This window comes from Triplophysa dalaica, chromosome 2 (genome assembly GCF_015846415.1).
Source record: "Triplophysa dalaica isolate WHDGS20190420 chromosome 2, ASM1584641v1, whole genome shotgun sequence".
NCBI lineage: Eukaryota > Metazoa > Chordata > Actinopteri > Cypriniformes > Nemacheilidae > Triplophysa > Triplophysa dalaica.
Window position 1 is genome coordinate 5639810 of NC_079543.1, and position 23024 is coordinate 5662833.

At 36.4% G+C, this 23024-nt stretch overlaps 1 protein-coding gene across 3 annotated transcripts in view; it reads left to right on the top strand.

Moving 5' to 3' along the window:
- The window catches only part of cfap58 (cilia and flagella associated protein 58), a 70705-nt gene extending 48548 nt beyond the window's left edge, over positions 1-22157 (top strand). The window contains exons 16-19 of one of the 3 annotated variants that reach the window (XM_056730691.1): positions 3260-3379; positions 7082-7215; positions 9881-9947; positions 21827-22157. In XM_056730691.1, the coding sequence (XP_056586669.1) occupies positions 3260-3379; positions 7082-7215; positions 9881-9947; positions 21827-22021 (516 nt within the window). In that variant the 3' untranslated portion in view covers positions 22022-22157. Of the gene's footprint in view, positions 1-3259; positions 3380-7081; positions 7216-9880; positions 10216-21826 lie in introns of those variants that run through there. The other 2 variants (XM_056730699.1, XM_056730709.1) reach the window with 2 other exon arrangements.
- Positions 22158-23024: the final 867 nt, after the last annotated feature.

The window sequence follows — 23024 nt, forward strand, 5'->3', positions numbered from 1 at the left end:
CAGGAAGATTGGGTGTAGCATATCATATTCCTACTTGTTTAAATAGCCAGTGCTTTAGTTTACATCACAGGTATGAACCATGAAGGTAAAGGGGAATGTCTTTCTAGAAAGTATTTTATGTTAGTTTACTTTTTAAGTATGTTTTGTTTACTTTAAGGAGTACTTTTATATACTCTATATAGGAAATCAATGCTCAGTGGTTGCCCTTTTAAAGTCCCAGTGAATAAAATTACTATGCCACTTTTTTCGTTAAATATTGCGTTTATTGTAAATAGTTTATCAATGTGGATTATTCTCTTTTTAAATTTCATGCCTTCTCATAATCTTGAGGTTGAGTAATTGATCAGCCAGCTCATCTCCAGATATGACTGATAATGCTAATCCAATGCAATTTAGGTTACAAATGTTTTGCATTTTTGCATGCAGTATTTTGGGCACTTATTTATTAATTTCTGCATTATGGGATCTAGTACACATGATTGAACAGTGTTGGAATTGCATAAATGGTATTAACTGGAAAACTGACCAAATGAGGACAGACAGAACAACAAAATGAATTGTTATTTTGTCTGAGTATTCAGTTATTGTAACGGTCCACTCTCTGCCCTCATTTACCACTAGACTACACTTCCCATAATCCTTTGCACCCGTCTCACCTGATCACTATCATCTCTAATTCAGCAATGGAACAGTACTTGTACTTAAGTACAAATTTCTAGTACTCTTTCCAGCACTGCATACACGTCACCTGTTGATGTCTCACTCAGAAATATCAGTCTCCCGTCTGCACTTATTTTACTCTTGCCACGATGTAAAAAACCAAAGCCATTGTGATTGTCAAGACGGGCTGTCAAGGGAGGGTGTCACCGTCGTAATGCACAATCCGACAAACGTGCAATAGTCGTCCGAGTTCCTTGAAAAGAAAAATTGTTTCTAGCCAGTGGAAATTTAAAGCATGTTCCTGTCACTGTCACTCAGCATCCATCTTTGAATTTAAAGACACGGAGAACACCTGTTTGCTTCTACGCTGCTCTACGAGTTGAACTGAGAAAGCGGAGCGGGTCACTTCAGGTGATTCTGCTTTAATGTCACATGAGGCAAATCGCTCTGACATCTTGTTAGCAATGTGTGCTAATGAGATATCTAATTAATTAGAAAGGATAAAGAGATATTTAATTCATTTAAATTCATCTATTAGATTGTAAAAAAACAACTTAAAAATGTAATGAAGCAGTTTAATTTAAGTTTTTAAGTTAAATAAAATGTGCTTTTTTGAGTCAATTAAACTTAAATTGAGTTGATTTACGTAATCAATCGAGTTGTAGTCTGTTCAATATAATTAAGTTCAATTGACTCATAAAGCATAGGCGCAGGATCCCCGTGACCCGAGGTAGTTCGGATAAGCGGTAGAAAATGGATGGATGGATGGATGACTCATAAAGCTAATTTTATGTAACTTAATGTCAGGCAGTTTAAATTAGTGAATTTTTTACAGTCTTAGTTTATGCGAAAGAAGACACACTTAAAGACAATGTGTCAAGTGAAAATGCTTTTTTAAATTTTCAAATTCATCAGTTTCTTATGGTTGTGCTGCTTAGATGTTTTTGCATACATGGCTGCATCTTGTGTAAACAGCTCTTTCCTAAAGCTGATGACTAGACATGTGGAGGGTGATCGAGATGAGGTTTTGAAAGGCCCGTGATGTGATTGTTGGAAGAGAGCCAGACTTTCTTCCTTGACTGGGAAAAAATAGGTTCAGCAGGCAAAAGCACATTTATAGTGCTTGTCAACTTTGACACCGTATTAAATCATTTAAAAAGTAAATAATAATTTAATAAAATCATAAAGAAATGTACATGCTTTTTTATTTTGCATTTGTCATACAGTCTTTTCTGTAATTTTACATTTATTTTACCGTGTTTCAAAAATATCTGTAAAATGAAATTCTGTATTTTTTACAGTATCTATGTACTTTAACATTGTTGGCTGGCCCACAACTTTCTTTAAAGAGTTGCAATCAATCAGAGTAAAACATTACCGGTGGTTTACATCATATGTAATCCAAAAGTATTTTTTTGTTGCATATTTAAAATAAATAAAGTAACACATAATGATAAAGAGACACGTTGCTGGGTGTCCCTCAGTTGAGCACACATGTACAGTAAGTGCGTTAGTGTTATCAAAGCTCAGCCCACGCAGGGCCAAGAAATATGCTTTTTGGATGCTGAAGTGATGTATACTTTGATAAAACACAACTGGCGCAGGTGTTTGCGAAACATAGGTGGGGGGAGAGAGGGGTGGTTAAAAGTGCAGTCAGAAAGTGGGTTTGATCTCAGCCTTGTTGTGATCCTATAAAAGTCAGTATATTAAAGTCCGGACCCTCGGTCATAAATCATTCATGCACTCACTTTCTCTCTATCACACACTCACTTCACTATTGATGGAATTATGAGGAGACGGCCACCGTGGCAGGAGAGAGAAAGAGAGAGAGAGAGTAAAAAAATATCTTGAGAAAAATAGTGGAAGGAAAGATGCAATAAGCTTCCGGGCTTTACAATAAATCTATATTGCCAGTGTGTGTACTTGCAAGTAATGTGTAATGAGAAATTACTCTTTCGGGGTCATCGAGGCTATTCGCGTATCTCTGCCTGAGCTTTCCGATCTCCAACGATCTCCTTTCAGGCGCCTTTAACTTCCTGAATTCATGATTTCTCCGGTGGTACATCATTTACATTCTATTGAAAATTCCGAAGCTTTATATTAGTGATTATTTAAAACAGCAGGCAGTCTGAATGTATTAGCATTGATGAGTTCAGACTGAGAACTCCCTCTAATTAGCAGCATCGACGGCCCGTATATCTGCCTGTTGTCGAGTGGGACGTGTTGATACGTGGTCAGTGCCACGATGGATCTTGTTTATCCATCTTGTCTTCCTCACGCTCCGATAATTAACACACGCTTACTAAACGAATTAGTCGGCACTTCCCTGATTTCACTTGTAACGGTTTTCTTTTATGTGAGAGTGAAAAAGCCATGTTGGTATGATTTTGATCATTTAGAGAAATATCACGATCGAAGAGGTTCATCATCCAAGAGAAGAAGAAAATACTGAGTGTTCACTTTTATGGTGGATGTTTAACTGAGCAGAGATGCTCACTTTGTTTAATAGATACTTCAGTGTCTTATGATGCAAAGTGCTACGTCATACCATTGCTGTAGTTTTAATGTGTGCTTTATGTGTGTGTGTGTGTGGTTGTAGGAGAAAGAAAAACTTTATGTTGAACTGAAACACATCCTGGCAAGGCAACCCGGTCCGGAGGCCGCTGAGAAACTGCAGGTGTATCAGCGAACACTCAGGGAGAAAACCAAACAACTGAAGGTACTCGCCTTATTTCAATTTTTAAATATAATACAATGAGCATAAATAGAGTGAACAGGAACTAATTATTACTTAATAATAATTGTATTTATTATTATTATTATTATTTAATATTAATTGATATTTAGTCGGTATATGTATGTTCAATGTGTATGTACATATACATGTTTATGTATAATAATAAATGTATAATATCATGTATTTGTTATTATTATTATATCTAATCATTTTACTTTATGAAATATTTATTATTGTCTTCATGCATTTTTACTTTTATTACTACATTTTAACAAAGTAAATCTACAAATCATGTGTAATTATCATCAGAAAAATATGATTTTGAAAGATGAAATGTCCATTCATACCAGACATTAACTATAGACTGATTTAACTCCACCGCCATCTTGAAATCGAGAGCGAGGCAGAGGAGGGAAGAAAACCGGAAAGATTTTTTTAACAATTTATGATCTTTAATGTGATGATATAAGCATAGAATGCATGTCACAAAAGCTGTTTTACTTGACCACTTAAGCCATACCATCACATTAGTGACTGTTTAACCTGCCATGTACAAGTTTCATTCCATGCACATACAGCAAATCTAACGTTGTTTTTAAACGCATCATTTGTTTACTCATGTCACAGACACCCGATAGTCCAAACCATTGTAGTCTTGTTTTCGATTTCGACAAGTCAACGGAATAAAGTCAGTCTATAGACCACTTTGCAAGATGTCAACGCTGGTCCAGAAGCTTTCTGATTCAGTTTTTATTTATTTATTATTAGTATTTTTTAATCTTACATATGTAAATAAATCTTAAAGATTTTTGTTTAATACAAACTTTCAATCTGTTATTAACATTCTGCTGCTTGTAGTTTGTTCAAACGTTTGTCTAGTGTTAAGCTAACTAAAACAGGAAGTTATTCTGGACCAGCGTTGAACCATCTTTGTTTACGTCATCAGAAGAGGTCTATAAAGATTGAAATTGCAAAGCACAAGCTTAAAATGGACATAATCTCTTGGTGAAGGCGCTAATATAGTTATCGTCCTGGTGTGAATAGGCCTTTACTAAACGTCTTATAATGGCATAAATCACTCGGTCTCCCTGCTCTCCTCATTTCCCGCTCTCCTTCTCACCATCACATCAAATGAATAATTAGTTACCTCAGCACTTAATTAAGAGTTCACGTACTGCTGGAGACAGCCGGCACTAACGTCATCTTTAATGATTTAGTCCTGTTTAAGCTTTGCCTCGTTCCCGCCCCATTAAAAAGGCAAGAGATGAGAGCAGATAAAAAAGTTATGAGTCTTTACTGACCTTCAGATGGCCTTATAATATCCATACGGCCTTGATATAAGTTGATAGTTAAGCACCTTTTCTGATCGCTTTCGTCATTTAGGATCCAAGGATTCTAAAATGAGACAAACTTCTTCCCCTGCCGCCTGGATAATGCACTCCGTTACGTTCGCCATTTTTTAAAGAAATGACCGTAACCGACTTTAAAGACTTTCAGACTCCTGAGCTCAGCAGAAAACCACAGCTGATCTATTAGAATATCTGCAGCGCTGGTCATAAAACTCTCTAGCGCCCCTGAACTCACAAATGACGTCCTAGTGTTGGGAGTTTAGCTTTCTTGTAATTTACAACCAGCCTTAAAATGAATAATGCGCCGTCGGCGTCACTGGCAAAGCTTTGAATAAACAAACTCAATCTCAACTCCACCGTAATTAGAACAGAAGCTCTGCTAATGAAGCGAGGTGAAATTCATCCCAACCTTTTGTTTTGATTGAAACGCAAACTCCCCGTCCAGCACCTTCAGTAAATTAACATTCATTAACAACGATCCTTTTGACTCTCCGTGGTTGCTTGGGAGATGTTGCTTTTGTCTTTGTTAAATAACCACGCGAGTTAGGCTGTATGAAAACCTCACAGTAGACTAAGTGTTTTGCTAATTGAAATATTTTGTGCTGAAAGCATTATTTTTGTTTGTTTAAAAGTTGAAGAGTTAGTTTTTGCAGGTTCGCCATGGCAAGTGTGCAATTAATATTAAACAAACGAGAATCTGCAGCGAATCTTTGGCAACAATGGACCGTTTGGCCACTATACTGGCAATTTCTTTGGCAAACCTTTGGCAACTATCTGCTGATTCTGGCAAACCTCTGACAATTCATCACAGATGTCAAACTTTAATCTGAAGTGATTATTCATGTTGAATTGTATAAACGGAGATACGAAATTAAACAATAGTTCAACTTTATTCAAAAACTTTTCAAGGCCCGTCGTGCAAAATATTCTGCCCAAGGACCCAGTTTCCTGCACTATAAGTGAATGTGTAGGTTATAAATCTGGCTCTTTGCTCTCTCGCTTTAAATCCGTTGCTTCTGGAATCGCTTTTCTCTCACTGTGATCACTGAGCTCTGGGCTGTTGGGTCACCGTGCTCTCCAGCGCATTGGGGGAATGACAATTAGATCTTGACTTATATGAGAAAAGATTGACAGAGATCAATGAGATTCCACTGAGGAAATCACTCCATTTCTGGCTCCGAGGGGAAGATGAGGTGTTCACGTGCCCCAGCCTAAAGCGTCTTTAGTGATGGATCGTGACTGTTCTGGATGCGTTTGTAGAGAAGAGATGGTTGTTATAGGCTAAACTCAGCTCGAGGACTCGGTTGATAGTAATTGATAGATGGTTTGGGGCCTAGGGATTAGTGATGTTCAGATGTTTGGTGGCAGACACAACATGGAGTATGTGGCCGTGGTGAAATCATTGTACTGAACTGCAAAACTGAACTGCTTACTTAACATTCTTATGAAAGAAAAGAAAGTGACCTAAGATATTTAGTCTTGTTTTATGAAAGAAAATTTAAGAATTTAAAGTAAGTTTATGTTTAAAACAAGCAAAAAATAAATACAAAATCTGCCAGTGGGGTAATAAAAAATGTGATTTTAGTTTCTGAGTTAAATATCGGTTTTATTCGTCCCAATTGTCAGATTTATTTTTCCAGTTTTAAACATAAATTTAAGATTCTCCTTTTTTCTTTTATCAAACAAGACTAAATATCAAAGGTTACTTAAATTTTCAAGTAAATGTCTCTTAATTTGAGAATGTTTAGAAATTTGTTCTTGGAAAAGATAAAAATGCTTATTAAGAAATTCTTTTTTTTGACATGTGATGCACATTTTGAGTTGCTGTTTCCATAAATAAGTCAATAAATAATGTGTATGAAAAGATTATGATATTTACACATTTTTCCCATCAAGATTTACACAAACGAACATACATTTTTACAATTTTGAAGCATAAATGGAATCAATAGAAATAAAAAGCTAACCGTGGTAGCTCATCACCAACATCACCACCATCACCAAACTTCCAACAACTATATTTGAGTAAAAACATACAGTAGTTTTCTGATGTACTGTGGGGAATGATTCTCCATCCAGTTTTTATTTATTTATAATTGTGCCCATTATTTTTAAGATTTTACCTGTAAGGACATTTAGCAAGCGCCGTTAAAACGTTATTGACTATAAAACCCTATTGACTTTGAGACAGGTGTGCTTGTTTCTAGGTTTTGGCCAACAAACTAGGTAATGACTGCCTCCATCTATCATCTCTTGAGTTGAGATGTTTTAGTTTGTATTAACAAAACTTTATTTACGATGTCTCTTGCTCTACCGTCTTGTCTTTTCTCCACAGGCCCTTACAGCTGAGCTCAACATGTACGAGTCTCAGTCAGAAGAGTATAAATATGAGAACGAACGCCTGGCCCACGAGCTCCAGGAGGTTAAAAAGAAATACCTCGCGCAGAAGCGCAAAGACCAAGAATTCAGGTGAGAGATTTTTATTATTTATAACCTCCAATATCATTATAGTTGTTGGAATATGTTTCCAAAATTTGAAATTGAATGTTGATACAACCAATATGCTGTTGTGTTTTCAGTTAAAGCTGCAGTACTTGGGGTAGAAATACCCAAAAAGCAGTTATTGACAGCAAATACATAACAAATCAGTGTTAAAAGCTGTCTCCTTACCTTACGCAATTTAACAATGAAAAAACTGGTTATAATGATTTTTTGATTTAAGCAGAGCTGTCTGAATATCAGTTTGATGTAATATGACTTCACAGTAACTCACATAAAGTAATTTGCACTTTTATGTTTCAAACATATGTAGTTATAGAAAAGCAAATGTTCGGATAATAGTACATAATTAATTTATCTGAATAAAGTGAATAAAAATTTCTCTTAAAGTATTTGAGCATGTGTGGGTTCAAGTGCAAGACATTAATCCCAAATCAGCATGCATTGCAATATTATATCCGCATCTGTCAGGATAACAGAAAACACTTTGAGTTTGTGTGTGGGCTCTGTGTATCCGTCTATTCCATGGCCCTTAAAGGAAATGACCTGACATGAACGACACCGTGTGACACAGCTGAAAATTATACCTCAAATAACGGCGAAAGAGAAAAAAGATAAAGGGAAAAAGACATTTGGAGCTGGACAGAAATCAATGAACCAGTGAATTGGAACGACTTCTCTCGTTTTGTCTTCGTGTTCTCGGGAGCAAATCGTGACCCAGAAAATTATAGAGTGATATAAAGTCTGTGTTAATTTGGGAGAAAAACGCTGATTAGTAAATCCCTGCCAAGTTCCTTTGCTATTGGCCTTTGAACTGACTAATTTTGCGGTCTTTTGGAAAGCATGCATGTAATTTAACTGGGGAGAACCTTATTTTTCGAACACACTGCTCATGTTTTCTACGTTTTTAAGCATGCTGTTAACCACCACACACACATTTATGTTTTTTTAACATTGTGGCTGACTAGTTTGGAAAATGCCTGACTACTTTTGCGTTGTGCCTTAATGACAGCTAAATTAAACAGCATCCATCATCTTTGATGATCTTCATTTTCATATATCACAGACAATGAAGTGATTTATACAATAATTAAGATATAAGGTGAGTTTAATTATTCACAGGAGTATAAAAACTTATTTGGATTTTATTATTGGATTATATGACTTGATTATTTGAAGCGAAAGTGAATATTGTTTTGTACATTGTACCACAGTAAATAAATAAATACAAACAAGAGAGGTATTTCTTGAAAATAGTTTGTGTTTCTGTTTACCAGTATAAATATCTAAAACTTGTTAAGATAAATATATATTTACTTTTGAAAATATATATACTGATTGTGAAGCCAAGACGGAAATGACTTAAACTGCAATTCATCCACTAGCAGCTAGACTCGTTGAGCCCCATGTTAAAATGGGCAACTTTTAAAGCAGAAAAATATGTTACAGCCTGGTACAAGAATTATTTAGGTCTATATAGCAAATTTTACCCGTCATGACAAAAATGAAGAGGGTGATTTTCATTTTTTTTTTTAATAAACTCACCCGTTTTATTTATATTAAGCCTTAAAATTCTGCAAATTAGGTGCGTGGCCAGTTGAGTGACAAGTGGTTTCAGCAACCACGCGCCTCAGCTCCAACCATGTCCCGCCTATTTGCCCATTTTCGATTATCCACGCTGCTAAAATGGCTCTGACCACTTTAAGCTTTAAAACATCTCCTCAGAAACGTACGGTTGACATCATGAATGCTACGTCCATATGTGTGAAACATAATTCATGTTTATTTTAAGATATTTGTCTTCGCATGTTTTAAGCATAATTTCATGTAATTGAAAACAAGACTTGTCATTTTGCTGCTCAAGTAAATGTATTTGAGATTTAAGAATTTTTGGATATTGTACTAAATAAGAAATTCCTGTTTTGTGTGTTTTTACAACTGTCTATTTTTTATAAAGAGAGTCATTTTTAACAGTCTAGTTTCAAGTTTCAGATTAAACTTTATTTTGCGTAATTTATTCTCAAGAGCAAACTAATTTGTAAAAATCTTGTTCTATAACACACAATTCAAAACCCTTTGTCCAAGTCTACCTCGCACATCTCCTCCTTCTTCGGTATCTTGCTGTTTTGAATTCTCCTGGCGGCACATTTAAGCACTACACTTAAGCCCGGCTGATGGGCAGCCTATCGATTTCCTTTTCTCCTCTGACATGTCGGGGGCTGTGACCAATGGCTTAATTCTGCACAAATCCCACACGTGTGTTCTCGCACCAGGTAAAACTGGTTGCTTATGGGTAATAGAGAGGTTCCTGTTTTTCACAAGCCAAAGAAGAGATGTGAGTATTAAGCTTAGGTTAAAGAGATATTCCGGAGAAGATCTGTATTTGAGACACGACAGCTGAACTGAATCGACTCTATAATGAAATACTAGCTACCTGGTTTGTAACTGAATCTCAGCCAGATTAAACTGTGGCTACTGAATGATTGATTTCTACATTTCTTGTCGTGGTTTGAGAAGATTCACTCTGTGGTTAAATACTGTTTGCACTTCACAGAACAATGCAAGCAGTTTTGAAGAATAATGCATCTGGTTGAGTTGGTTTGCTGGTCTAATCTGGTTTAAACTGGTCTTGCAGGTCTCCCTGTTTTACCACCCCGGTCTACAGCTTGTCTTGCGGGCCACACAAACAGGAGGCAGATATGGTAGGGTTTCCTGACAGGAGATGATAGGAGCATTTATGAGCAGGGAAAGAACGCGCTGCATGGAGAGAATGAAAATCAGCCCGCCTGGCTTGTTTAACCTTTCTGTGTTGCGGCCCACCCTGTCTACATTCCTAATGGGCAGAAAATCTTTCATGGCTCAGAGTAGCAATTATGGAAACATCAATGGATGGAGACAGATGGGTCAAAACGAGTCAATGGATTGATTGAGATGGTTGAAAGATGCAATAAATAATGCAAGACCTTTGTGTGTAACTGCTATTTACTGTGTAGTGAATTGCACTGTAACCAAATACACTTACAGTTGTGTGTGTGTAAACAAGATGTTGTGAAGTTCAGCACTGGGACAGGTATACTGTAAAAATTCATTTAATTTTTTTATATGGTGGTCCAATTGATGTGTCTAAATAAGTGCTTTATACAAAAAGTTGTAACAACAGCAAACAAACAAAAAACGCCCCGAAATGCATTTGTAAGAGTTCATTTGCAAAAACAAAATCTTTTTTTATTGTGCATTACAATTAATATCTATCAAACTGCCATTGGATTGCTTTATTAAGTAATAATAACAAAACTACCTAACACAACAGAATAAAAGAATAAAAGCATGGTTTTTTAAAATAAACTCTTCATTTATTTTATTATTTAATTTGTTAATTTTTGTTATCATGACAAGAATTTAATTTCTTACTTAAAATTATAATTTATAATTTAATTAAAATTTATATATAATTTATATAATACTATAATATACATTTACATTTATGAACGAAGCGGACACTTTTATCGAAAGTTATCGAAATTTAAACTATATTTTGTTCTTTTAGCATAATGTACTGTAACAGTATAATACATATATTTAAAAAATTACGTATTTATGTATAATAAATTGTTTTATCCTTACAAAATTATATATAATCATACAACATAAATAACTTAAATAATATAATTAATAATATTTGAAATTATGTCAATTATCTTAATTTAAAGACTCATCATTAATATATAATAAACGTTATTAATGAGATTTGAATGAATTAGCGTGTAACCAGGTAATACTTTTAATAACAATCTCTAATCATTACTATTACATTTCACATTCTGGCAGAGTGGCGACTCTTCACTTAGGTTTAAAAAGTGAGCACCATCTGAAAGAATCGTCAGTGGCATTATAAAGTAAATGAATAGCGTTGTCTTTGTTCCTAATAGCAGCCTCTCGCTGATCAAAAGGCTCGGCGCTGTGTAATTTTCTGCCTAATGTTAATGACTGCGTGGTTGCTTTCGAGACCAAATGAAATTTCCCTAATTAATTTGAGATTAAAAATAGCTCCCCAGCCTTTATACCACTATGAAATGATCCATCAGTACAAAAACAAACATATTTGTTGATATGCAGCTGTTAATCTTACTTGTCTAGATTGCTTTTCGTCTTTTTCTGCCATTGTTTCTATATTTCTTTCTTTCTTCTAATGCTGAATATGAGATGCTCACAGACCATTTAAACCTAATCTCAAGCCTTTTTCCTTTTTTTCTGCCTTGTACGGTTCGGCTCCACTGAGGTGAGGAAACCGGCTCCATCTGCTTCGAAACTCTGGAAGCCATTTTGGCTCGCTCAAGACTTTGGCTTAATTCGCTTTAACTGCCCGTCGGTGTCCTTTCCTCTGTGGTATCTTAGCGCTATGAACATTGGCTTTGTGTATAAAGGGTGACCTATTTGTCTGTGCTTGTAAGCGTGAAGACTTGGCTGGTCCATCGTTCGGTCTGGGTATCTTACAGTAAGAGGGACTCCCACAGGCATGGGTGACATACAAACCTACACAGCTTTCCAGGATGTCCAGTCTTTATCTGAAATTCCGTTCTAATGTTTCTGGATGACAGAGACAGGGATGTCACTCTGATATTTTCCCAGTTATCTGGGGGACGTGGAAGGGCATTGGTTCCCCAGGCACGGCCCACTAACCCAGAATATTATTTGTGTGATAGACCAGGAATAAGAGATGTGCATTGAGGTGTCTCATTCAAGCGGTCACATCATCTTATGCAAAATAACATAATTTTTACTTATTAAAATAAATTAATTTTAATATATATATATATATATATATATTTTAAAGGTGTCACGAATAAAGACATACATTTTAACCCCAGCTTTTGTTATATAAGAGGTAATCGTATTCAAGCGAACATCCTGTTAACGCCCTTGTTACTGAAATTACAATTTATATTGACACCAGGCCCATTGAACGCCAGGTCCTGGAAAGCACCTATCTATGACGTCATTGATAGGTTGAACACTGCCTCCACAGAAGAATATCAACAACAACTTCTCTAGCCCCGCCCACTGGTTCGCCCATGACAGTACTGAAGTAACACAGGTTGCGCGGAACCAGATATAGCGAGCAAGGAATAAACATGCCGTTAAAGATCGTAAAATATTGTGCAGTGCCTGTTTGTGGAAGAACACAGTCGATGCATAATCCTTCCTTCGGATTCCAACATTAGTAATGCGTGGTTAAAGTTTATTTTTAAAGACGTTCCAGCTTACGTGGGTAAAACATTGAGCATGTGTTCGCTTCATTTCACTTCGGATTCCTTATGAACAAGGCCCAGGTCGACGCTGCTTTTGAGGAGAGACTAAAATTAAAAAGCAGTGCTGTACCGTCAATATTAGATCTGACAGGAATGGCGCAGCAATCTTATATGAGTTAGAGATTGCTTGATATTTCCTGATAATGTGTAACCTAACGTTACGTGTTTAATCAAATTCACAGAAGGCCCCAACTAAGTTTTCTACATAAACTGCCATCCAATCATAGCAGTTGACATTTACTTCCATGTCTACAATGCAGCACAACAAGCATTTGTCGACGGTCTCAAAACCCAGCTAGCCTATTACTTATTGATTTTGAAAAACACGCCAACGTCATAAGTAGACCTCATACAATAGTATAAAACAATAAAAAGGACAGTTAGTGACAAATTAAATTAAATTAAATTAAATTAAATTAAATTAAATTAAATTAAATTAGATTAGATTAGATTAGATTAGATTAGATCAGATCAGATCAGATCAGATCAGATCAGATCAGATCACATCAAATCAAATCAAATTAAATTAAAGTAAATTGTATTAAATCAAATCAAATTAAATTAAATAAAAAAATAAAAAAATATATATAATTACATAACATAACATAACATGAAAAAAATAATGATAATAATAATTAAAACAAAAGAAAACGTTAAGAAAGATTTAAAGTAAGAACCTCTGATTTATAAACCAATAATTTATTTTCAGAGGAGGAGAGGATCATTAAGTCTTCGATTCAAATGAGTTTATGTTATTGAGTTTGAGCTTCACACTCAGGATTAATAGTCAACCAAAGGCATTTTAACATTTTCTCTACAATTATAAAACACTTTAAGAACAAAGCAAATCAACTTTCTAAATAAAGTGCATAATAAGCTCTGAGCATTTTCTCAGTCAATCGATTGATAAAAGCCTAACGGACCACATGTCTCAGACTTCTGTTTTCCGCTCTGATCTCTTGTTCCCTCATTCACAGAGATGAAGGTCGTTCATTTCAAACTAAATGTCACAACAGCAAAAAGCAAGAAATCAATAGCTATTAAGAATATTTAAACAGCGCCCGTTGACGTCCCAAATGTTATAGGCTACAAATGGTTCTTCGTAGCGTTTCTTTGCGACAGAAATATTTCCCAAAGTTGCCTTTTAAATTAAAGGCCTGGAAATGTGATTAGCGCTTGACATTGCAGGCACAGCAGTTTGTTGTAAGTGCTGAATTTGACTTAGGAAAAATAAACCTGCTGTGTCAATTATGTCCCCAGACAACGTTTGTCGCGAGCTATCAATATTTTCCCTAACCACAGCAAAATAAACAAATAATTTTCAACATCTCGCACATTCTGACTAGAGCTTTAATACTGTTTGTCATCAAATCACTCATTCCTTTCTGTCGTTATTTTTGCCTGCCGTGTGTAACAGAGAGAAATGTAATCACAGCTGGCTCGCCGTATAAATTCTCTGATTCGCATGACAGGCTTTGAGCGATGGTGTCTCGACACTTTCGGTCTCAAAGAGAAAACAGACAGGAGCCGAGCGCAACGCTGACAGGTTCACTGTAAATTGCATGCAAATGAGGACAGGTGGATTATTGCATTCTGGGTAGAGCGCTAACACTAGCCATGTTTATGAGGTGTGATGCGAACAGGAAGCGGTAATGAGACCTGATCAAGCGCGACAAGGCAGAATCACAAAGCGTGCGTGTACACGCACATAAACATGAATACAAAACTTTAGGAATAAGGTCTTGGTTCCTTTTCTCACAGCTGACTGAGTACATGCAGACGCTAAATATCTCGTGAAGGTTTGAATGAAAATGAAGTCAAGTTTTGATTGAGACATTAGTTTCCATGAGCTTTGTTCGTTATTCAAGCCATTGGTTGTTGTCTAGATGTTTGTAGAGAACTGAACTTTTTTTGGGAATAAAGGCCTTTCTAGTTTCTTTTTATACTGATTAACTCTGTCAAACTGTCGACACACTTTAAGGGGAAGTTAGTCATTCCTCCAAATGTCACCAAATCGAATAAATATGAAGTTTTTCCGAACCGTATCCTCATCTGCCATTGGTAAGTTGTACCTGTAGTCCGAACCGAAACCTTAGCTAATAGATAAACAGAAATGTTTCGATAGATGTTTTTGCATATTAAGTTGGGAAAGGATAATTAATTTAATCATGCTTAACTTCTATAATTCTGTTTATTATTTAAAAAAGTGTTTTGATACTTTTAATCGACACTGTAAGTCACTGTTACTGATATACTGTACATCTATAGCCAAAATAAAAAATAATTTTAATAGGATGGTGGATAAAACCATAAGTTGATCAAAGTTTAAAGTCAGGACCTTAGTTCCAAATCTTACAAAATACAATAAATTAATTAATCAGTTGTGCTGCAATAAAAATAATAATAATAAAGCAATAATAACCATAATAATAACAACAACAATAATAAAAATAAAAAACAACAATAATGATAATAATTTAAAAAATGATTCCTTTGAGCCACAACATTTTAAATTCAGATATCTGAAAATACGAAACTGATTTGAAGTACAGATGGGACTTGTCATATAAGCTGCTGCAGGAATGTTCTCCTGTTTTCATTGTTATTAAAATGAGTTTTTTTAGAAAAAGAACTGCTGAGATAATCTAGAGTGCAGTGTGAAGGAAATAGTGATACATCTGTTCTCTTCAGCAGTGCATCTAAAACACTCAGTTCAGTACCGGTTCTTTCTCTTACTGATCAGATCTTTCAGGAGATCTGGTCCCTTGCAGTAAGTGTCTACTGGGACCAGAAGGAGTGACGACAAAGATCCGAGAATGATTTATGTTATTTTGCTGCACAACTTATTGGCATCTCTGGAAAAATTGTCCGTAGGGTGTGAGTGCGTGAGTGAATGAGTGAGTGTGTGTGCCCTGCGATGGGTTGGCACTCCATCCAGGGTGTATCCTGCCTTGATGCCCGATGACTCCTGAGATAGGCGCAGGCTCCCCGTGACCCGAGGTAACGAAAATGGATGGATGGATGGATGTTGCACAACTTTGCCAGCATCTGCAAAAGCACTGAAATGTGGCAATAATGCGATCAATATTTTTACAGCATTTCACAGAATACAGGCTGTTTCCCCAATGGAATTATGTTTTTTACTTTCTAGTTACTATGTATACTGTAATGTATACTATATTTTGGGGATTGGGATTATTTTCCATGTTTAACATAATATGGTATAAGTATACAATATATATAGTATACAGTGTCCACACTGAGGTTACATAGTCGCCCCCAACATCTGATAAGGACGATATGAAATAGTGGGAAATACTGTGTCAACGTTTTGTCATTTTAAAGAGATTGTTCATGGCTCCGTGCATTCCAATGAATGCTTATATTGAGTCATTAGTTTATTGACAATGTGTTTTGCCTGTTAACTATAAAACCCCATTGTGGTAGTCCACACAGTTACAGTAAAAAACACCACAACAGTTTACACCCACGTATTGTATTAAATCAAAAGTCTGACTGACTCTTGAAAGAAAACCAGTGTTCCATAAAATTAAAAAAATATTACCTAAAACCTTACACTGTGAAATGTTCTGCCTCTCATCTCTCTGTATTTATTTCTCGCTTTCTCTACTCCACACTCCGCATGACTCTTTCCAAAAGAAATATTCATTTTTTCACCGCTTCTCCTGGTTGACACTGCATTGGATCCCCCACAAACACCCCTGCTAACTAATAATGCCATCTCGAGAGACACAACAGTTTTGCCTCTTTCTCCAACACAGATGGGAGGGTGTGATCTTAACGTGGCCACTTGTCCTTGAAGGCCCATTTAATAAAGAGCTCAGGAATGAGGCACAAAATGAAGCAGTAAACACGGTACATTCTGGAGTATGTTAAATCTTAAATAAAAAATACTGGAATAAAATTTAGCCCCAGGGTCTTAATTTTTACTGTTGTCTAAACGAAAAGTGCTTAGCCTCTGAAGAGTTATGTGGAGTGGAAACATCTTGTATTTTTATCTGCTGTAAATTATTTAAAAGCGAAATGATGATTTAATTACTCGGTTGCCAGTCAACCCCGTTACCCCCTTCTTTTTTCACCAAATCTTAAAAGCAGATACGAAAGCGCCATCCTGCACTTTAATTAAGAAGTGGACGTCGGCGTTTAGCCAAGTCTTGTGGTTTGGATGCTGTACCATAACAGCTGACTCAGGGGTGAATGCGTGTTTCATGCCATCAGAATCAAATGCTTCATGGGCGAGATGTGCTAACAAAGTGAGAGCTTAAGTGAAATGATGGCAGGGTGCTTTGATTTGTTGCCGGTGTTGTGCCGAATTTTGACTCCCCAATAGATTATGACTACCCTCATTGATTTTGATGGGGGATTAGATTACCTAACCCCTCCCCCACATTCAATCCTAACAACTAATGTAAGTGGCGAATGGGAGTCATAATTTGGCTATTGTTTTTGTGAAAAAGAACGCCGGTGATCCTCTGTTGAGATGCTGTAAGAAAATCTTATTTTTGCAGACAACAGCTTCACCATCTATTTCTGATTCATTAGAATTCAGTTGATAGCAGAATGAAACATGTCCAATGATGTTCACCGTGGGATTATTTGTTTGGGATGGATAACTGTTTGTGTTAGCCTTGATATTCATTTGACGTTTCTATAAAATGTAAGTTCATGCGTATTAAAAAATTATATTGTGAAAAGCTTTTTAAAAGGAGATTTGCAATGAAATTTGCTTTTTGCCAGTGTGACTCACTGTAGATTCCAACACAATCTCATGGGAATTCCCAACTATTTTACGAAGTGGCTAATTCGTATTCGTATGATCTTATTTATTGTTTTTTAAATCTGATTTGGTTTTGCTCCATTGATGTTGGGTTTAGGGGAGGGGCTTCAGTATTTCTTCTTTCGAACAATCGCACGTTTTTGCACAATTCACACGTATAGCCAAAAATTCCTGTGAGATCAGATTGTACATGACTTGTGTGTTCGATGCGAGTCAAACCCGTTGTGGGCACAAATTATTGAAAATTGACTCAATGTAAGATAATACGGTATATCAGAGAGATAACAAAATGTGCTGTGCCAAGAATGGCACCATCTGAACATATGCCATCTGAATATGTAAGAACGTAGGATTAGCACTTAAAAGTAAGATTTCAAAAAAGAAAATAATCATTCTGCATTTGTAAAGATGCGTGGGAAGAATATTCACAGACATTCTGTACGTCTTGAAATGTTAAACCTTTACATTTCAAACACACACAAATCGTCGTTTGCTATTGATTTCAGTTCTCTAAATCTGCCATTTTTCCTCCCTCTCGCTCGCTCCACCCTCTCTCTCTTTTTCTATATGTGGAGCTATAATTGAATTACTGTGATGCAGGCCACATATAATCAGGTAGATGAAGTGAGCCGGCTGATATGAGACAAGCAAACATACCTTTCCCTTTGTTATGACCTGCATCATGCGGACATTTCTGCTAAACTCCAGACATCACTGTTTTACCCATAATTCCACGTGATACGCTCATGTCTTGATTCTTGAGATTCGCTCATTTTTAAACTCCCCGTTGACTTTTATTGCAGCTCTGCCCGACATGCTGATCGATTTATTCCTTTCAATGACTTAATCATGCATTTCATAAACAATAGATGAATATTATTTGATGAAGGATGTTTGTTTAATTGGAGAATAGGAAGCGTGGGGTTTGACTTTTTGGGTATGAATGTGCTGGGAAACACAGCAGAGCACCATTTCGCTTCGATAAGTGCAAGGGTCAGAGGACCGTGTGAGATATCAGAGGTCTTGGTTTTCCTCTGGGCAGGAGAAACACATGGCCCGTGAGGAGCGGTTAACCTGCGACACGGCTGTGGAGAGCTGATATCAAGAGCTGGTTCAGGAACGATGCATTCCAGACTGGAAATATTGTTGAGTCTGTGTTCAGCTTTGAGCTTCGAGCTCAAGCTTTTGCTTTTGAAGATATGAGAGATGATGAAAATCACTTGTCATGGTGATTTAAGGACTTTTTTTGTAAAAAGATGGTCATGGAGAAATAATATCACACGTCACTGTGATTCAATTAAAGTTTACAACTGGTATTAACATCCATTAGAAGTGATCCAATCACAACTGTTTTAATATATTTCTTAAAGAGTTAATACCTAGGGATTTGTAAGGCCCTATTTTGGTTTATGGAGGGTCCAGCAACCAGTTTATGTACATAGAAGGTGTAAAAACACTATTATGTCGGAAGAGTGAAGTTCTCGCGGGCAGTCCTAGCAAAACGTAGGCGGGGACTATATGTAGTGACGTAAAACCACGGCGGTTGGCTAATCAGGCTAGGGGACGACTCGTTTGTGTGATTCAGAGTCGACTCCCTTTTTTCCAAGCCTATAACTTTATTCATTCACCATTGGATTTGCAACCTGGCAGACTGCTTACTTTAGAACATGGCAACATTTCACACTGCATGAAATGTAATTTTCCTGATCTCATGTTATATACTCTTTAAATTAAACAGTTTTGTACATTTCTTTAAGCAGCGGTTCACACCTTTTGCCTTTTTTTTGTAATCAACTCAGTTTGAAACAAAAATGAAAACAGATAAAGTTAATTCATCATTTCAAACCTATATGACTTTATAAGATATTTTGATCAACATTGGTAACCAAAAAACATTGGCCCCCATTGACTCCCATTGTATGGACAGAAAAACCACAGAGATGTCTCGAAGTATCATCTTTGTAAAGAGTCATACAGGTTTTGAATGACATGAGGGTGAAAAAAACTTTTTTAAGGTTTGGATTGCAGCTTTAAAACCATCGTTTGAGCCCAGTGGTTATATGGGAACTGAGAATTAAGAAGGAATTTTATTCACATTTTAGGAAACTCAGGGTGCCAAACTTAATCTTTGATTAAATATATGAAAAAATATGACATAAAAATGTTCATAATTTAATTGTCATCGTCAGCCCGTTATCAGAGGATTACAATGCATAAAAGGGCTATTATCATAAAAATACCTTGATAAGTTTTAAAGTTTTATTAGGCTTTTACAGTTAATCTGGATATAAAAATGTAAAACTTTCTAAATGAGGGTAGTTTGAAGATCTATACAGTATTGTGGAAAATATGCAAGAACTATAGCGGTCCTTTGGAAACCTCATGTCTCCATATTTTGTGATTTAAATAGTGGTTGTCAACTTTGACAAATCATTTACAAAGTACAGTGTTTTTTCCATTTTCTGAAAAACAGCGGATTTGGCCGTCGGTTTTGGACACCGATGACAGTACATCATATATTGATTTGTCTATCTGCTTGTTTCTTATTCCTTTAGTGCACCCAATCATGAAAATTCATTCATAATTTATTCACCCTCATGTCATTCCGACCCTGTATAAATTGTATTGTTTTGAAGAAAGTTGGTAACCAAACAACATTGACCCCCATTGACTTCTAATGCATGTACACAAAATAATTGAGACATTTCATAGTTGTTTTGGTTAGCAGTGTTCTTCAAACTGTGTCTTTTAAGCTCTTGAACAACATGAGGGTGCACAAATGATGACCGAATTTTGAATGCACTATCCCTTTAATAATCAAAGAAATCACTTGATGTTGTTTGTCTCTGTTGCTGTAGCTAGGAGATCACAAAGCAATAACACGCACGAGCCATCGAGTCATCTCATTCCAAAAACTCACTCTGAACTAATTTCATCAGCTGCTAGTTCATAATGTCCTGATATGGCACACCTTTTCCCCTCCTGAACGATCACGTATCTGTGCTGTGAGTCATCAGGGTGATACTTTGCGTTGCCAGAAGTCGTTTGTTCCCCATCGCAACGGCGCTACTTGTCAAACCAAACGGTGTTTCAATCAAAGTTCATTTCACAGATGTCTCGAGCCACATCTGAGAATCAGCATATTTCATCTCATTCATTTCATTGTGTTTGTTTACCAATGGGAGGAACAAAGGTTGGATGAGCTTTGTGTTTGTTCGTGTGTGTGTTTAAAGCTTGTTGCCAAATGTCTTCATCGGCCCCACTGTGAAATTGCATTACACACTCAGTGAATATTAATTGACGCCATTTGGTGTTGGACAAACAAAGTTACAGAGGGAGTTGAGCGCGCGCGTGTGTGTATTTGTTTGAGAGGTACTGGAATAATAGTGTGTTGCATGAGATATCTAGTGAACTGTATGATCATTAGAGCAGAGTTGAAAGCGAGCTGTGTGATATACAGATGTTCTCTCCTGGGATACAGAAAGAGTGTGTGTTTGTATCATTTCGTCTATACATGTGTGTGTGTGTCTGTGTGTATACATCTACATATAAATAAATGTGCATAATATTCATATTTAATTTTAACCATATGGTGCATGTTTTAATTTTAAGGGATCGTACACGTTTAATGATTTACCAACAGTTAGACAAGTGCAGCCGAATAGAACAGAATGTACAACTCTGGGGTCTCGAAACCCATTTTATAGAAGCTTGTCATCATAACTAAGTTGTTGAAAACATATGGTAGAACATGTACGTATGTCACAGCTGCTCCTCAACATCAAAGTCATCTTACTTGTTTGTCTCCATTTTGAAGACTTTTGGGTAGTTTGTTTTTCTCACCGTAGACTTAATAAAATGAAAGTTAAATCCGTTTAAGGAGTCTTTAATAGATGTACTATGCATGCAATAGTTTGCACAGTAACAGTTCTTCCTTGTGTTGTTCAAAACCTGTATATGACTTGTAAATGTATTGGGTCCACACAATGGACATTAATGAGAAGTCAATTTGAACGTTCTTCAAAATATCTTCTCTTGTGTTGTGCAGAAGAAAGAATGTCATACAGGTTTGGATTTTTTGTTTATAAACGCCTTTCAGAATGTATACAAATATAAAATGTCATATTTTTTTATTTAATATAGCCTTTCAGAAGCTACACAAGATACAAAACATTTCCCTCAATACAATCTGTATCTTAATAAGCAAAGAAAAAAATCAATTTTAATGATTTCATATATATTTTTTAATATATACTTGCGGGTTCTGCAAGGCCTCTGAACCTCAACCGTATGTGATGTAGATTAAATAAATGAAATAATGTTTTTTAAGCTCAGTTCTGACACTTTTAATTTTGCACAGTGCTGATGTAAATAAATGCAATTAATGAAAGTGTAAATAAACCAGGCAGTTAAAAAGTAGCACAAACAGCTCTGACTCTGCTTTTCTCCTCTCTGCCCTCTGTCATCTCCGCAGGGAGAAAGAACGGAGTCTCGCCCAGGCGGGACAGCGTGCGATCCAGCCTCAGCGTCCAGACGGCCCCAGATTCACTGGAGGGGGCTTCAGTCTGAAGCAGCACAACAAGATGACACTTCAGGCCCTCGAGCAGCAGTCCTAATGCCCACCAGAACCCGACACCCACTTCACCCATTCTCCTATCATCCTTTCTAACCACACCGTGTTATCTTGCATTTATACGCCTCTGTTGGTGCTGGCCTGCTCTTCAGTCGGTGGTTTTGAGAAATACACTAGACCCATTTTTTCTCCTCCTCTGGGATAAAATAAAAACTGTTATTTTTCTATAAGAGTCTTGGGTTCTATTTAGTACTAAACACTCATGCATACTGACACACAAACAAATCTCTTGTCCTGTTTAGATGTACATGTATATGGTACTAACATGTGAAAAGAAAGATTTTTCTGGTTTATGTGCATTATCAAACATTGCATTCTCTGTTGTTGCAATGCATTGTGGGAAATTTGAGTCTGCAATTATGTTTTTGCGCAGGAATAATCATGATTTTGGAAGAGCTCTAGTGAGTGCCCTGAGTAGGAAGCTAGGGAGCTGATTGAAGCGCAGTAGAGCGATCGCACTACTGTTTGACATTGATGTTTCTCTTTGCCCCTCGGCCATAAATGATAAAACGGTCAGGAGTGGGTTATTCAGAATTATTACACACTTAATGGTCATAAAATCTAATTTATATTAGAAATGAGGCCACAGTAAAAATGGTTAAACAGAACCCAAAGTGTGGATTATAAACTAGGATCTGGATTTGCATTTACATGTAGTCATTTAATAGAGGCTTTACTGAATACTGTTTGTGTGTCAGGAAGTTGCATCAAGACGAACGCAGATGTCTTTTATTTCACTCTAATATTTTATCTTGCTGCATAAAAGCCCATATTGCACAAGGTAATTATTTCATCACTTTGGAGGTCTTCTTCAAAGCATTATTTAAAAAAAAATTATGCCTGCTTTTGAGTCATCTTAAAGTGGAAATTGGGACCCTGTGTGTTTTTGTGTTGCCGTCAGCCAATCAATATCGCCAAGACAATTTACTGCAGTAATAGTTATTGTTGACATGACGAATGTTGCCAGAACTAAATACATAAATACCCAAGAACTTCATGGAGGTTGTACACATCCCAGGCTGCATGTTCCATCAAGTAT